Consider the following 17,971-nt stretch of genomic DNA (forward strand, 5'->3'; position numbering starts at 1 on the left):
AGTGTCCATCATTCTCCAAAAGATGGTCCAAAACTCTCCAAGAAAGCGAGAGTCTCAATCTAACACAATAGATGTGGGCAACCCAAAATGGACCCAAACATGTTGAAAGAAAAGATAAGCAGTCTGCTCAGCAGTGACTTGCTTTTTACAAGGCATTAAAATACACATTTTACTAAAACAATCCACAACGACATACAAATAGTCATGACCTTTCCTAGACATAGGCAAACCTCCTACAAAGTCCATGGACACACTTTCCCATGGTCGACTCGGAATAGGGAGTGGTGTGTAGAGCCCAAGTTTTCTATTAGAGGGCTTTGAAACAGAACACAACACACAACCCTTTACAAAGCGAGTCACAATGTTTTTCATATGAGGGCAGAAACAAAACCTCTGTAAATGACAAAGTTTTTTCAATTCCAAAATGACCAGACACCAAAGAGGTATAAGCCTCTCAGATTACATGAACCCTTTCATCAATGGGTATGCACAGTTTGCTAAGGTGGTACAATAGATTTCCCTACAAGTAATAATTGTCCACCTGCGATCCATGAGTCAGTTTTACATAATTCTCTTTAAAATCATCATCGTTAGCACACTGTTAGCATAACTTTCTAACGATAAAGAAACATTTTGCAAAACTATAGATGCAGAAATAGGAGGGCGAGAAAGCATATCTGCTACTTTGTTGTTGGCGCCCTTCTTGTATCTTATTACCAAATGAAACTGTTGGAGGAATCCCATCCATCTGAAATGACGGGCTTGCTGAAGCTTGGTCTATGACTGAAGGTACTACAAGGGCTAATGACCCATATGGATGATGGTCTCTTTGCCAATCAGGTAGTGTTTCCACTTCTTCACACTCTTAACCAAGGCGTACAACTCCCTGTCGTACGTGGGATAATTCACAATAGCCTGGGAGAAAGTCTTTGAATGGTAACATACAAGCTTGCTTTGCTGCATCAATACAGCATCCATGGCATATCCGCTGGCATTTGTTTCAATCTCAAAAGGCTGCTGAAGGTTTGGTAAGGCTAGCACTAGTACTGTGTTGATCTTCTCTTTCAGTGTGTCGAAAGATTTATGTTGCTTTCCTCCCCACTGAAAGGTCTGCTTCGCACTGGTCAAAGTGTGCAAGGGGGGCTACGATAACAGAGAAGTTTGCAATGAACCTTCTCCAATATTGTACTGCGCCCAAGAAACTTCGGACCTCTGTAACATTTGTGGACTCGGGCCAATTCATAATCACATCCACTTTAGAGGGACCTATCCTCAAATGCCCATTACCGAATATGTGGCCTAAATAAACCATAGAGGTCTTCCCAAACTCACACTTTGACAGTTTTATATACAATTTTCTCGTTTCAGAACATCAAGCACTTTCTTCACATGACATACATGTTCATCCCATGTCCTACTATACACAAGAATAACATCTAGATATACAAGCACAAATTATAAGGAAAAGGCCCTAAATAGATCATTCATTACCCTCATAAACGTGACTAGAGCGTTGCACAATCCGAATGGCATCGCCATCCATTCGAACGGCCCCTGTTTGGTTTTGAACACAGTCTTGCAAACGTCCTGGTCTGCAATTCTAACCTAGTGATATCCACTACACAAATCCAATTTTGTAAAATAAACAACATTTTTCAACTGATCTAACAATTCATCAATGCGAGGGAGAGGGTATCGATTCTTCACCGTAATCTTGTTTAGCACCCTGTAGTCTACGCACATTCTCCATGTGTCGTCTTTATTTGGCACCAACACGATTGGTGAGCCACAAGGAGAAGAACTCGATCTGATGACTCCCTAATTTAACAGTTCCTGCACCTGTTTCTTGATCTCCTCCATCTCGATAGAAGCCATTCTGTACATGCCAACATTCGGTAAAGGAGCATCCTGTTGCAGATGGATCTCATGTTGGATTTCTTGTTTTGGGGGCAATCCTCTCGGTTCCTGAAACAATCCATCATAATCAGAAATAATTTCAAACAATTCTTTCTTATGATCAGGATTACAACCTTTGAAAGCGTCAACCATCTCGGCCTCTTTCACTCTCACTATCATGAGCATGCACCCTTTGTTGGAATTAACCAGTCGTTTAATCTGTCATGCACTTACAAGGCTAGCATTAACTTTTGTATGATGAGCTCTGACTATATATTCTACCCCATCCTTTGTGAGGTGGTATTTGTTTTCATGTCGAAAGAAAACTGCCTTTTTGTCATATAAATACGGGCTTCCCAAGATGATTCCACAGATGTCCAAAGGCACAACATCTAACTCTACCTCATCAACTAATTTAGAAGCAATAACAAATCTGGCCCTACACTGCTTGGTTACCTGTAGTTTGGCTTTATCGCTTACCCAACCAAGCGAGTATGGACTCGGATGAGGCTTAGTTTCAAGGCCTAACTTTTTCACTAAGGACTCTGAGATTAAGTTTGCTTGGGAACCTAAATCGAACAGAGTTTCCACCTTTGTATGTTTTATGACAAATCTAATGTGGAATAACTCAATTCTCTTTCGCTCATTACTTACAGGCTCATTCAAATAACTAGTACTTGCAATCGAATCAGAACTATCATTAACAGAAAGGGTACCTCTTATGCCCACGACTATGATCAATGTCTCATCGCCAGAATCTGATCCAAGGTCCTGCGTTATAGCCACTGTCTTATGTTTCCCCTTTCCGCTAAATCTCTTCGGTCCCAGCTCTAGATGCAGCTTCTAGCAGTGCTCCTCGTCATGACCATCTTTCTTGCAATGAGTGCAAGACAGTGTTTCTCTGTCCCCTTTCTTGGCTACGACAGTCTTCTTATCCTTCCCTTTGCCTTTCTTCTAGAATTTTCCATGCTGAGGTTTGAATGGTGGTTTCTTGGCTTGATCATCTCTGTCATTCTTGCCTTGGCTTTCAATATGAATAGCCTTTACGCTGTCCACGTCAATTGTAGTAGGCTCGAACAGTAATAGTGAGTGTCTGATGTAACTATGTAGCGCACCTACATAATTAATTACAGTCTCGAGCGAATCTAAAGAGATGCCCAAATTCAATGCTTGTTTCCGAAATTCTTCAGTGAAGCTTTGCACATTTTGGCCTTTACCTTGCCTTAGATATTGCCATTCCATAAGTGCCTTTTGTTTATAACCCAAAGGGTAAAATTGGTCTTTCAATGCAGAAATAAAACTAGACCAAGAGGACAGAAGGTTACCTGACTTTGTGTTGCCCTTCTGCAACTTACTCTCCCACCAAACCAGAGCAGCGTCGCTCAGCCGAAGAGATGTTAACTGGACTTTCGCCTCATATTCCTCGATCTACTGGTTTCTGCAGTAAACCTCTATCTGCCTTATCCAGTTATTAAGTTTTTCTGCACTACACTCTCCATTGTACATGGGCGGGTCAAACTTCATGTCTAACTTGGAGAACGGTTTCTTGGATGGCGGCTTGGAATTTCGATGAGAGTGATGAGAACTATCACTTGAAGAAGGTGAGGGAGGAGGCTCTTCTCCACCACCTTCATGATTTGTTGACCCATGGTCATCGGCATCGTTCTTCTCATGCCCAAGCGCCTTATCATAGTCTGCGAACAGCATGTCTACTTTCCTGCCATATTGTAGAATACCTTGCGGAAATTTTGTTCCTCTTCCAATGAGCTTCTTCATTGACCATGTTTCTTCTTCGTTGTGCACGACCTGCTTCAGGATCAAACGACTTAAGTGTTCCTTCTCCTTTTCGTAGCTTGTTCCACGTTAGCATAAACTCCTGCAATTCGCATCTACAAAGATCTGCTCTGATACCAAACTTGATCCAAAATCTTTTACTTACAAATGCATCAGAATTACATATAACAAAGCTAATTAACCATGGAACTTAAAAACACATAAATAATGCAGAAATAACCAGAAGAACATATAACCATGACACAATGATTTGATTACGGAGTTCGTCCAATTTGGACTAAGTCTCCGAGTCTTGCTCAATAGTGGGGAGGCCTTCATTCATTAAGTGGCATAAAAAGTGATAAAAATACAAGCAACATTCTTCACAATCCTTATACCTCCAAGCTGGAAGATGGATGAAGAATGGAGAGCCCAGCTTTAGAAATAGACAGTACCACTAAAATCCTGGCGAAAAAACGTGCACAAACGCCTATCCAAACACCCAATTTGGATAATCGAGCCTTCTCCAACTTCTCGAAACCTCCCTGCTGCTCAAGGCGAGGCCCCGACCTGTTGCCAGGGTCAGGGTCTGTTGTACAATAGATTCTGAATTAATCGGTCAGTCCTCTCTGCCTTTCTTTGACACGAATGGTCCTTTATATAAGCTAGCAGCAAAATCCCTCAATACCCGGGTAGTTCCAAACAAACGTCGAAGTTTAGCAAGCAGGCATTTTCCAACAGAGGTTCTTGAAGCCCTGAATAGTATGTGGCAACAACCCTTATAAACATGGCAAGACCCCTTTAACTGCGCACTGAACTCGGCAGTTTTTTACAATTGAGTTTCCCCGCAATCGACGGTTTCATCAGCGTACAGACCAACCCATACATCAAGCAGCCTGCAATACAACAAACCCGTCGGGAGTATTAAACATAAAACACGGGATCTCCAAACATATTGATACAACTTTGATTAAAACAATTAATCACAGTAGGATCTAGAGACTTCTCGAACAAATCTGTCAGAAGCTTCCTCAACCATACAGTCTCCTTTCCTACTTCACATGCAGCCACATACTCTGCTTTAGCACTACTCAAAGCAACAGGATCTTGCTTTCTACTCATCCATGAGATCATGGCAGATCCCAAACTAAAGCATCCTCCGGTAGTGCTTCTTCCATCGGTCTCACTGCCACCCCAATCAAAATCTGTGAAGCCAATCAACTTGACTTCCTTGCTATTGTACTTTAGGCAATGATGTATTGTACCACGAATATATCTCAATATATGCTTGGCAGCTATCCAATGATCATGATGAGGCTCCAACTGAAACTGACTAAGGATGTTCACAGCAAAGCATATATCTGGCCTAGTATTTACTAGATACATCAGAGAACCTACCAACTAACAATAGGAGGTAAGATCCACGAGACTTGAGTCGAAGCTCAACTTCTTGAGATTGGTGTGTGAAAATTTCTGAATCTACACATAAGAAATCCTACTACAATCACTGGTTTATCATCTCCTACTTGTTCTTTACATTCAACAAGTTATTTAATTACCTAAACAACGATGAAAACACTATTGCAGCCTACACATACATACAGATCATGAACTGAAATAAACTGAGACAATCACAAGGGACACCATTATTTTTGGACAATTGTCCTCTGAAAAACCCAATTCGAGAAAACTGGTGCAGCATATAGAGGGTTTGTATTATTAAGCAAATTTGTTAATACAACTAGGGTGCCAAATCTAGCTCGCCCAACAGAGAATAAACCTAGCAGAAGTACCTCTATCTGGAGACAGATATTTTGGCAATCCAACAACTGGATAATCAAACCCCATAGATGACAACTGATGTTCCCAGTGTTGGGCAGCAATGGCTGCTCCAAGCTCTGCACTAAAACTGCGTCACCTCCTCTAGGAGCTATGTCACCCTCCCAGTGAGCCTCCCTTGCTCAAAAGTCAATATGTTGAACTACGGCTCTCTCTGCCCCACAGAAAACCGCAGCACTGCCTCTAAGGGACTGCATCAGCCACTCTAGCTTTTGTGTCACCCTCTCTGGAGCTACGTTGTCTCTCTTGCTGCCGCTCTGCCTCTTTGCTATGTATCCTCGGCCTTGGACTGAAGTCCCTCTGCCGAACTACCCCTCTCACTGCAACTCAAATCACTTAACTTGACTTTCTCAGCAAACCATGCCCCAGAAAAATCGAACTCTTTGATCTCTTGGTATATCTCCAACTGACCCTCAAGCCTCCTCTTATACTTTTCTTGTTGATGAATCAACGGCCGAGATTAAGTCCCTATTCAACGACTAAGATTAAAACAGACTTGATCCTCATCACTTAGAAGTTTCTCACCCATATTCTTATTAATGCCCATTAATAATTTTATTTTCCTAAGTTTAGACTTAAGAACTCATTAAAAATATTAATTATTTTAATAACTCCTCATCCGGGTGGAATTTCTCCAAACGATATATCTTGAGAAAACTAACATACATATTTTCTAAATTGGCATATTTTTGTGATCTTGGGCAAGCATAAGCATTGTTGGTTTAGCATTTTCTTACTGTTGTTATAACATTGATCAAGTCTGAATTTTTTGAATATGTATTACTGAGATACACTATCATAAATCTGTAATCAGCATCTTGATTGACTACCATTGGCATTTGACATCTTGAGTATCTTGGTATCTAGGTATATTGTTGAAATTTGCACATCATATCGGTTAGTTAATCATTCGAGCAGCACGTGTCCATCCGGTCATTTGGTTTCAATTCAAAAGAGGCAAGAATTTGTGACTCCATTAAGGCACTGGTCTCATAATAGAAAATCTAATTTAATCATAATATTGCTTAATTCCAACCGAGTGGCCTCCGTGTCTCCCAGGTAAGTTTATTTCTCAACTTACTTTCCTTCACCTCATTCTATAGGGGCTACTCCACATAGTCTGTTGTTGGGAGACAGCTACAACAGAGTGGGCAGGGATCAGAGTGACAGCCCTCGTCTTGACAGTCGTCGTGCTATCTGTACAATCCGAGCGACAAGTATCTTGTGAATCTAGTTGAATATCTCTTTAGCATTGAGTAATAAGATCACGAGTAATCTTGTTTTACATCTTTGGTAAGTGTGATTGGCATCTTAATTGATAAGTGGATAAGTTGATCTAATTGGTTAAACATCTTGTGGAATATTGTTGAAGCTTGCACTTGTGTCTCTAAGCATTTATCTTGTTTAAGATTGTCATCTCATCATTGTTAAGTACTCTTTTTAAAAGATATTTCACCATAAGTACTTAAATAGCATAAACCAATCTCAACTCAAAATAAATTCACTCAATCTATATTACGCAAGCATTCTAGGATCTAGCCTGCATTTAAGAACTTACCTCCTAGCATAAGGTAGGTTGATACACTCTTAGGGCGCCCCTTTTCCAATTAGCTTGAGGGATTCAATTCTTCTTAGTGTTTAACACAGTAACCTTGCAGTCGTCAGAGCCATAATCTCTGCAGTGCCGGAGGCACTAGGTGGGTGGAACACATGGGGAGGTATCATTAATCCGTGTCTCCCAAGCAAGTTGGTTTCCAACTTGTTTTTATTCATCTCATTCCATAGGGACTACACCCCATAGCCTGTTGTTGGGAGACAATTAGAACGGAGTGGGCGGGGATCATAGTGACAGCCCCCACCCTGAGCGGTTGTTGCGGTGTCTATACAATCCAGGAGACAACAGGTTGCACTCACCCTTGCTTTCATATTGATGTTTTCTCATGATTTTGTTTCTCGTCTTATGAAAGTACAGATGCAAGTGGTGTTGATTTGGGGTAGCATCACATGTGCTCTAGACATGAAAATTAATGAAGAGGCTAAAGCACATGAGATCTCCAAGACCCAGAAATGGTTTGGGAAAATTCTACCCAGTGAAGGAGATATTAAAATAATTAATATTTTTAATGGGTTCCTAACTCTAAACTTAGGAAAATAAAAATATTAATGGATATTAATATAAAACTGGGTTAGAAGGTTCTAAATGACATGGATCAAGCCAAATCTAATCTTAGTTGTTGATTAAAGATTTAATCTCAGTCGTTGAAGGCTCAACAGAAAAAGTATAAGAGGAGGCTTGAAGGTCAGTTGGAGATATACCAGAGTGATCAGTCAGTTCGATTTTCTAGAGCTGGGTTTGATAAGAGAAATTGAACCAGTGATCAGTATTGCAGTGAGGGGCAGTGAGTATGAGGCAGAGAGGCAGAGATAGTGTCGGAAGACCAGTGCAAAGGTAGAGAGGAAGCCGCAGAGCTTGAGGGAGCCACGCGGAGACCAGAGGTAATTGCGCAAAGGCCATAAGGGCCTATGTAACCCACGCAGAGGCTGCAAAAGTGATGCAGAGGGCCAGAGAGGCTGCGCAGAGCCTCAGAGGGTTGACGCAGAGGGTTTCAGGCTGACGCAGAGGCCAGGAGGGCTGACACAGTGCTTCAGATTATGCTGGAGAGGGTTTTGTGGGGCAGAGTTTCAAAATATCTGCTCCAGAAGAGAGGTATCACTCCCAAATTATTTTCTCTGTCGGGTGAGCCAATTTCGCACCCAGTGTACTCAAGAAAAGTTGCTTAATAATAAACCCTCAAAACTGTTGCACCAGTTTTCCCAAGTTGAGTTTTTCCGGGAACAATTGTCCAAAAATAACGGTGTCCATTGTGTGTGTGTCAATTTCTTTCAGCTATTGATCTGTAGATGGTTGAGACTATATTGTGTTTATTTCAGTGTTTATATGGTTAAATAACTTGTTAGTAATTAAACAAGTAGGCGAAATAAACCAGAGAATACAGATAAAATTTCTAACGGGTAATACTTAGAAATTTCAACAATGGTATCAGAGGGTTGCCACGCCGGATGATGGTGAGGGCCGCCCCAAACGCAGTCTCCGAGGAGTGGGAGACATTCGTCCAGAACATTCTGGGCAGAGCGAATCTTCCAGATTGGCAAGAATTGTGGGCAGCTCTTTGCCAAGAAGAGATCAAACGACTGACCAAGACGGGAAGTAGCAGCAAAGGAGCCTACGTCAAGAAAGAGGAGGAAGAAGATGCAGCTCTGGCATCCGTGGGGGAGAAGGGGAAGAGGAAGAAAAAGGACCTCTCCAAGATAAAGTGTTTCAACTATGGGGAACTAGGCCATTATGCAAACCAATGTCCAAGGAAGAAGAATAAGGGAGAGGCATCTGACTGCAAGGCAGCGCCAGCAAAGGCGGAAAAGGAGGTAGAGGATGAAGACGATTGTGCCATGAGCGCTCATGTACCTCTAGAGAAGAGGTGGGGTGACATCAAGTTGTAGTCAGGAGGACTACAAGAGATGTGGGGTAGAATCCTTGAGGTACCCAAACTCTTGGATCATATCCGACTACAGGAGCCTTGAAGTGACAGTAGCAGGATGACAGATGTTGGTACAAGCAGATGCGGATGGAGCGGTAGAGAGTGCTAGAGTGCAGTAGTCCCTAGTAGCGCAGAGAGGGTTGCAGCAGTGCGAGAGACATAGAGGAGGTTGCAACAGTGCAGAAAGGCACAGAGGTGTTTGCAGCAGTGCGAGACGCACAGAGTTATTGCAGCAGCACAGAAGTAGCAGAGGGAGCACAAGATAGCGACAAAGAGAACTTCAGCATCAGGAGGGTTTCTAACCTGACAAGGATGTCAGTCGTTGGGTAGATTAGTTACCATTGTCTCAGTAACTGAGTTGCAGTGCAGCAGTAATAGTGGTAGTGCTATGGGCAACACGATGCAGCATGATGAGAGAGGGCTGCAGTGCAGTTGCAGTGTTGGGAGGAAGGACCAGCAAAAGCACAGTTGCAGAGGCGTTGCTGTACAGATGTAGCAGTGGCAGTGATAGAGCCATGTGCAGCAATATAGGATGCAGTGGTGCAGAGGATGTTGGCCAGGAAGGCCAAGCATCAGCATAGGTACCGGTGCCGAATGATCAAGGTGATGCTCAGTGGTGGAGTGTTACTAGAGCACATTCCTCACTAAGAGGGACTGTTGATTTGGGGTAGCATCGGATGTGCTCTAGCCATGAAAATTGGTGGAGAGGCTAAAGCACATGAGATCTCGAAGACCCAGAAATGGTTTGGGGAAATTCTACCAAGTGAAGGAGATATTAAAATAATTAATATTTTTAATGGGTTCCTAAGTCTAAACTTAGGAAAATAAAAATATTAATGGGTATTAATATAAAATTGGGCTAGAAGGTTCTAAATGACATGGATCAAGCCAAATCTAATCTTAGCCGTTGATTAGAGATTTAATCTCGGTCGTTGAAGACTCAACAGAAAAAGGTATAAGAGGAGGCTTGAAGGTCAATTGAAGATACACCAGAGTGATCAATCAGTTCGATTTTCTAGAGCAGGGTTTGCTAAGAGAAATTGAACCAATGATCAGTATTGCAATGAGGGGCAGTGAGTACGAAGCAAAGAGGCAAAGATAGTGCCAGAAGACCAGCGCAGAGGCAGGGAGTTAGACGCAGAGCCTGAGGGAGCCACGCAGAGGCCAACAGTGACTGCGCAGAGGCCAAAAGGGCTTGCGTAACCCACGCAGAGGCTGCAAAAGTGACGCAGAGGGCTAGAGAGGCTACGCAGAACCTCAAAGGGCTGACGCAGAAGCCAAGAGCGTTGACGCAGAGGCCAAGAGGGCTAACGCAGTGCTTCAGATTGTGCTGGGGAGGGTTTTGTGGGCCAGACTTTCAAAATATCTTCTCCCGAAGAGAGGTATTACTGCCAAATTATTTTCTCTGTCGGGTGAGCCAGTGTGGCACCCAGTGTACTCAAGAAAAGCTGCTTAATAATAAAACCCTCAAAACTGCTACACCGGTTTTCCCAAGTTGGGTTTTTCCGGGGACTATTGTCCAAAAATAACGGTGTCCCTTGTGTGTTTGTCTATTTCTTTCAGTTGTTGATCTGTGGATGGTTGAGACTATATTGTGTTTATTTCAGTGTTTACATGGTTAAGTAACTTATTAGTAATTAAACAAGTAGGCGAAATAAACTAGAGAATATAGATAAAATTTCTAATGGGTAATGCTTAGAAATTTCAACAAGTGGATGGCTCTTGCATTAATCAATAGTATTAACCCAACTTGAAGTTGTCTGATTAGCTGTGAAATTTTAACCACTCAGTTTTGCAATTACTGTTTCTGTTCAAAACTGATTGAAACACATTTAGAAAGTTTTTACGATAACGAGACGTTTAAACTTTCCCATAACTATGCTTATTGCAAGGAAAATGGCTTCTTTGAAAATAACAAAAGTATACTTACCCATACAGTTGAACGATTGCTAAAAATGTAGATTTTATGTATAAACCACAGCGAGGCTGTCCCATGATGATCTACTCAGACTGCTACGGTGATAGTTTCTTAACAGAGCTGTAGTGTCAATTAATTTATGATGCCACGAGAGATTGCCAAACAAATTTTAACTTTAAACGTTAAACTATATTGAGTCCAATTTCAGTAAAGAAAACCAGAGATCTGTAATCAAAACAGTCAAGAATTCAATTGCATTTTTGGCACTTATTCTCTATAAGATATTTACATGATTTACTGTTGTAATCTTCAGTTAACAAGGAGAAAGGAATCGATGGAACCATAATAAATTCGATATATAATATAAAGAATACAACTTCGGAAACAAATGGTAGAGTCATCTATGGCCACTCCTTTTCAACTTAAAGAATATCATATGTTTGAAAAAAGACATACAAGCTTCTGCTGGAAACAACTGTCTAATTTAGAAGAATGGTCCTGAATGAATTAAACAAGACAGCGTCCCCCATAACATATTTACATGATTTAGTGCTGTAATCTTCTCTTAGTAAGGAGAAAGGAATCAATGGAACCATAATAAATTTGATATATAGTATAAAGAATACAACTTTGGAACCAAATGGTAGAGTCATATATGGGGACTCCTTTTCAACTTAAATAATATCACATGTTCGTAAAAAAGCATACAAGCTACGGCTGGTAACAATCCTCTAATTAAGAAGAATGGTCCTCCTTATGGAATGCACAGAATGAATTAAACAAGACAGCATCAGAAAGAGAGTGAAGATTCTTACAAGTGATCTTATAAAATAGAAACTTACCACAAAAGGATTCCGTACAGTGATCAGAATGTTACGCTCAGACAATATGCTCTCTGCTGCATTTTTTCGAATCATGTCTACTTTTCTAAGGACCTGGATGCCACAAAACAGAAACAAGAATATAATACTGTTATAAACACGAGTAATTATAACCCAGGCCATCAATATAGAAATATATTTCAAGTGGCCCAAAATGGTGTTTTTATATATCTTAGTGATTTCCTAATAAAATGTTGGGAAAATGAGTAGACTAGAAAGAATCAAAACATATATTTAGCAACTATTGAGACCAAAGAAACCCAGGCTATTACAATTTTGTTGACATAGTTTATCTTACATATGACACCTTCTGATGAGCACAGAGCTAGTAGCTAATGTAAGATGGAACACAAACTAAATTCCTAAAATAGCCCCTCTAAACATTATGATGACTGTGAGCCTTTAACTTGAGCTAAGGGCTGTAAATACAGGTCTGTTGGTCCACAGTAAGTGTTCAAAGAGAACAAAGCCAACTTTTACACAAAGTGTTGATGCAGAGTAACGTTAGCCTGTGCTTATCCAAAGATCACAAACATCAATAACCAATACACAAACATTCATTTCTTGCCATCACATTTGTTTGCTTCTACCAAATTCTTAATAATTCCTTCCTGCATTGTTTATTGATTTGTTAACCAACTTGCTTTTGGCATCATCTACTACAACTCACTTTAGGCAAATAATCGCATTGATCGAATGCAGATTAATGATCCTTCAACCAGGATTAAACTGTTATCTGTGAGCCTTTTCAATTAAGTGATTCAGCATTCTAAATAACATCTTCAGCACTAGAATCCATGCCCAAATTAAAGGGTTTGTCAGGTCATTCCAGACAGTGACTGTTAGAAATCAGGAGGGTGTTCAATTGATTATCAGATTTCCATTACATGACAATTACTTGCGAGACTGTTATCAATTTGATATTAAGTTTTCTTTCTTCATCAAGCAATTACCATAAAACATGAAGATCACATAAGGCAATAGAACACAAGATATAGGCTCCAAGCCAGCGCAAAACCCCTCCAAGGGGAAAACCCAGAAAAATATATTCTTATAGAATCAGATCAAATGAGAAATCCAAAAACCATAACTTCTGAAATTTCCACCTCTAGATGCCAATTCAAATCATTCTTCCTTCCAGCAGATTCACCATCAATAAATGTTGATTTTTAATGTACCTTGGACAAGTGGTTTCCCATGGGTTAGTCTCTACCTAGGGAAAAGTGTCCAAAATAATTCTTTTTCTAAGTGTGACTTTATAAAGTGAAAGTGACTTTATAAGTGGTAAAGTCAATGTTAAATTATAAAGTGAAAAGTGACTAGACATAAAGTACAATGTGGGAACTTTATTTAATGGGTGAGTTAAAAAATAGAAGTGAGAATTAAATGCACATTTATTCTCATCCCTTGATCTAAATGAATCTGAACCATTAGATCTTAGGGTTGCCCAAAAGTCATTTAGGGAAACAAAAGGGGGAAAAGAAAAGAGAGATTTCATTCATTTTTCATGAGCAAATTGGAGAAAGGAGGCTAAGAGCTGGAGAAAAGTTCTGAAGGAGAAATTTGTTGCAGCAAGCTAAAGGAGTGATTTCTGGGCAAAGTTGGTCATGGAAATCAAGGTTTAGAAGACAGCAGAAGGTACAATACGAACAACATTGAATGTTGTGAGTTGCACGCTGTTCGAGAGAAGTTTTTGAAAAAAATGAAAAAAAATCCGTACGGTCGTATCTGCATAGCACATATTTTCAGCTTCAAGTGGCACAGAAATCAAGGCAAAGTGGGCACGATTTTCAAGGAGTTTTGGGCTGAAGAGATAAATTGTATTTTGTTGTTTTGTTTTGTCTACAAATGTATTTGAACTTAAAAGATAAATAAATTTGAAGAGCTCTCTAACAGGGTTTCCCCGGAGAAGATTGAAGGGTTTGCCTAGGTCTAAGTTGCCCAAAAATATGTGTGTATTTTTATGTGTTGTTGGTCTGTTTATGTCCAATATATTTTCAACATGTGCTGACAGTCCCATGTGTTTTAATCTGAAAATTTCATTTCCAAAATTCTATATGTTGAATGTATGTTTATGGGAAATGGCATTTAACTGAATGGGAGCGATAAGGTGAAATTAAAACCAAGTTGGCATTGTTGCAAACTTTTTTTAGTCATCAAATTTCAACATGATATCAGAGCTACAGTCCGAAAATCGTAGTTTGAATAGCAGATAGTGGTTTGGGATAGCAAACAGTGGTTTGGACAACAAACTGAATTTTTGGACAACAAACTCAGTTTGGACAGAAAACTGAACTTTTGGGACAGGAAGGTGAAATTTCACACAGACTGAACTTTTGGGACAACAAGGTGTGCTGGAAAGTTCATTTCTCCATTCTCTTGGCTTTGTAAATTTTGCACTGCAGTCATGGCCATGTTCTTAAGGATAGAGGACAAACTGAATGGGATATCCAACTATGTCGTTTGGAAGGATAGAATTCAGACAGTGTTTGAGGAGGCAGCAGTTTTGGACATAGAGCGGCAAGTGGTTGTACCTCCTACTGCTACAGATGAACTTGTTGAATTCACAAAAAATAAGGCAAAGGCAAAAAGGATTTTGATTGACAGTATGAAGGATCATGTGGTTCTTCAGGTGAGAGGAAACACATATGCATATCAGTTGTGGACAACTCTAACCACTCTTTATCAGAGTAACAATGAGAGCAGGAAGATGGTACTTAAAGAACAATTGAAGAACATCTGGATGACAAAAGCTGAAAGTGTAGTTCATTATCTTAGCAAGGTCAAACAGGTATGTGATGATTTGACTGCTATTGGTGACACAGTTGCACCCACAGAGTTAGTCAGGATAGCTCTAGCGGGACTTCCTAAGTCTTGGCCCTTGGGAGGTCTTTGGAGATGTTGTTACCTCTAGGGAGAATCTTCCCAATTGGGACAGATTCTAGGATGATTGTGTGCAGCATGAGATACGGAAGATTGACAGTGGTGGGGTGAAGTTAAGAGATGAGGAGGACGTAGCCTTGACAGCCAAGGGGAAGAACAAACAGAAGGCCAAGAAAGAGGCCTCATCAAATGGGGATAAGGGAAAGGAGAAGAAGAAGAAGAAAGATACGGATATGTCCAAAGTCAAATGTTGGGCATGTTAGAAGATGGGACACTATGCAGCTACATGTCCTGAGAGGAAGAACAGGGGAAGAAGGGTACTGCAGCTTCAGCAGAGGTGGAGCAGTTTGCTTCACAGTTTGATCAGGACTTTGCATTTATTACTTCTACATCTAGGAGTACATCATCCGATGTGTGGTACATAGACACCGGGGCTTCTAGCCATATGACAGGTGCATGGGAGTTCTTTTCAGAGCTTGCAGAGAGGGCAATTGATATTGAGATTGTACTAGGAGATGACTGCACTGTGAGAGTTGTTGGTGTGGGGACAGTGACCTTTGAGAGGGAGTCTTTGCCTCCTTTGAAGGTCATGGATGTTTTGTATGTTCCGGGGATGAAGAAGAACTTGATTTCAATGTCTGCTATGGAGGAGAAGTGGTTTCACGTCACCTTCTCAGGAGGGCAGGTATTGATGCATCCCAAGGGAGCTTCCATCACTTCAGCCAAAGTTATTGGAGTCCACTCTAGGAAACTATACAGGTTCAGTTTTCAATCGGTAAGAGCATTAGTGAGTAGTACATCTGGTAGCACTCACACTAGTACCACCAGTGGTAGAAACTTGTGCAAGTTATGGCACTGGAGGATGGTGCATATGCATCATGGAGCTTTGAGAGTACTGAGGGAGATCGCTACTAGAGTTCCTAATTTCAATGCCGAGCATTATGAGGTTTGCAGAGGGTGTGATTTGGGCAAGTACACCAAGTTACCATTCCCAGCGAGCGACAGCAGATCTATAGGTATACTAGACTTGATTCATACTGATGTTAGTGGATGTATGTCTCATGTGTCTTTAGGTGGTTATGAGTATTATGTTATATTCATTGATGACTACTCTAGGAGGACTTGGATATATTTCATGAAGACCAAGGGTGAGGTCTTTAGTCACTTTAAAGAGTTCAAAGCTCTTGTGGAAAAGCAAACAAGTAGGAAGATTCGATTCTTGAGGTCAGATAATGGTGGTGAGTACACCGATGGTGGGTTTTTTGACTTCTGTGCACAGGAGGGCATTAGGACAGAGTTCATGGTTCCTTACAACCCCCAGCAGAATGGGGTGTCTGAAAGGAAGAACAGAGCTATTGTTGGAGCTGCTAGAGTGATGATTCATGATCAGGGGTTGCCTTTGTTTTTATGGGCTGAGGCATGCGATATTGTAGTTTATCTTCAGAACAGGAGTCCTCACAGAGTATTGGGAATATGACTCCGGAGGAAGCTTTCACTAGAGAGAAGCCTCATGTGGCACATCTTCGTATCTTTGACGTCCCACATATTCTTATATCCCCAAGGAGCAAAGGGCGAAGCTAGAACCCATGGTAGAGAAGGCTATCTTTATGGGATACAGCGAGACTTCGAAGGCCTATCGGATCTTCATTCCTTCTAAACAGAGAGTGGTGATTAGGAAGGATGTGAAGTCCGAGGAGGAGAGGACCTAACGAAGATCACGAGAGTATGATGAGAGAGAGTCACAGACTTCTCCTCAGCAAGGAAGTCAAGTACAGGGAGCAGGACCTCAGGGTTCTAGATCGACTGGTACAAGAGGTACTTCAATGTCAGTGACATCTAGGGTACCAGTGGCGAGTTCACCAAGCACTTCTTTAGGGAGTCCACTAGTACAGAGTTCACATGGCACTTCAACTGACACAGGCACGGGTGCCAGTACAGGTTCTTCGAGGACAGGTGCTGGTACAGGCACACCAAGGTCAGTTGGCAGACCTTCAGGTTCACCAGACTGGGGAGCAGAGGATGAGGTTCCCTATGGGGAAGCTTCTTCAGGGAAGAGGAGGCCCAAGTGGCTTCAAGACACCTTGAAGGAAGCGGAGTCCATTGGTCCTCCGAAGAGGGTGAACAGGGAGAGTGTGCCACCTAAGCGGTTTTGCAGTTATGTAGCCAAGGCTACCAGCATTGTTGACTCTGAGCCTACTATCTATGAGGAGGCTGCCAACCTACCTACTCTTATAATCTCTCGTTGGAGTCTCAACGACCATGATCACATCTCAACTAATGGCTAAGATCATCTTGACCTCATCAATAGAAGTCCCTAGAGAAAAATCAAACTTCCCTACTTAATTCACTTTAATTAACCAATTTTCCTAAGTTAGATTTAGGAACTTTTAAATTATTGACTAATTAATTTAATTGAGGCGTTTCCAAGTCTTTTCTTGCAAAACCTTTTCTATGCTTTGGACATCTCGTGTTCCTTAGCCTCTTTGGCATCATAGAGACAAGAACACCTATCTGCTACTACCCCAAACAAAAACTAACACAGTGGACAAGTGTTCTGGTCTCTATGGTGTCTAAGAAGCTAAGGAACACGAGATCTCCAAAACCCAGAAAAGGTTTCACGAGAAAAGACTTGGAGACACTTCAATTAAATTAATTAATTATTAGACAATAATTAAATATTTTCTAACATAGGAAAACTGGTTATTTAAAGTGAATTAATTGAGAAAGATCAATTTTTCTCTAGAGACTTCCAGAAAAGTTAAATGACAGAGTCAAGATGATCTTAGCCCTCAGTTGAGATGTGATTGTGGCCATTGAGACCCCAACGAGGGATTATAAGAGCATGTCAAAGGGTTGGGAGAAGATAGTTTATTGAAAGAGCAGTTTGACTTACCCATTTGCAGTATTCAGCAAGGGCACAATTGAAGCTAGGAAAGCATCAGAAGCAAGGGTTCAGCAGAGATTTGGGAAGAGGATTCCAGAGGAGATTTCCTCAGTATTTTCTGGTGTCAGTGGCAAGAAAAGGAGGTCGAATTCATCTACAGAAGAAGCCAAAAACAACATTGCGAGTTAGAGACCATGATTCAGTTGCTAGAGGTCGGATCTATTTCCCAAAGGCAGAGCAAGTGGGTCTAAGCAGCTACAAGGAAAAACAACTCGCAGGGAAGGGTTCCCAGAGTTGTGCAAGTTATCCTCAACCAAATTTGTGCATTTCAGGAGGATAGTGCAATTTCTAGGAGGAGGTG

The 17,971-nt window shown here is 41.1% G+C and overlaps 1 protein-coding gene across 1 annotated transcript in view; it reads right to left on the minus strand.

The window, feature by feature from the left end:
* LOC149224623 (putative serine/threonine protein kinase IRE4) overlaps positions 1-17,971 on the minus strand; it is a gene marked incomplete at its 5' end in the record, with an annotated part of 486,106 nt that overhangs the window by 347,087 nt on the left and 121,048 nt on the right. The window contains one exon of the mRNA XM_089388232.1: positions 11,805-11,897. Coding sequence (XP_089244358.1) covers positions 11,805-11,897 — 93 coding nt within the window. The remainder of the gene's footprint in view (positions 1-11,804; positions 11,898-17,971) is intronic.

This window comes from Pinus tabuliformis, chromosome Q, assembly GCF_031772625.1.
Source record: "Pinus tabuliformis cultivar Carrire ecotype Pingquan chromosome Q, CPIR1, whole genome shotgun sequence".
Taxonomy (NCBI): Eukaryota; Viridiplantae; Streptophyta; class Pinopsida; order Pinales; family Pinaceae; genus Pinus; species Pinus tabuliformis.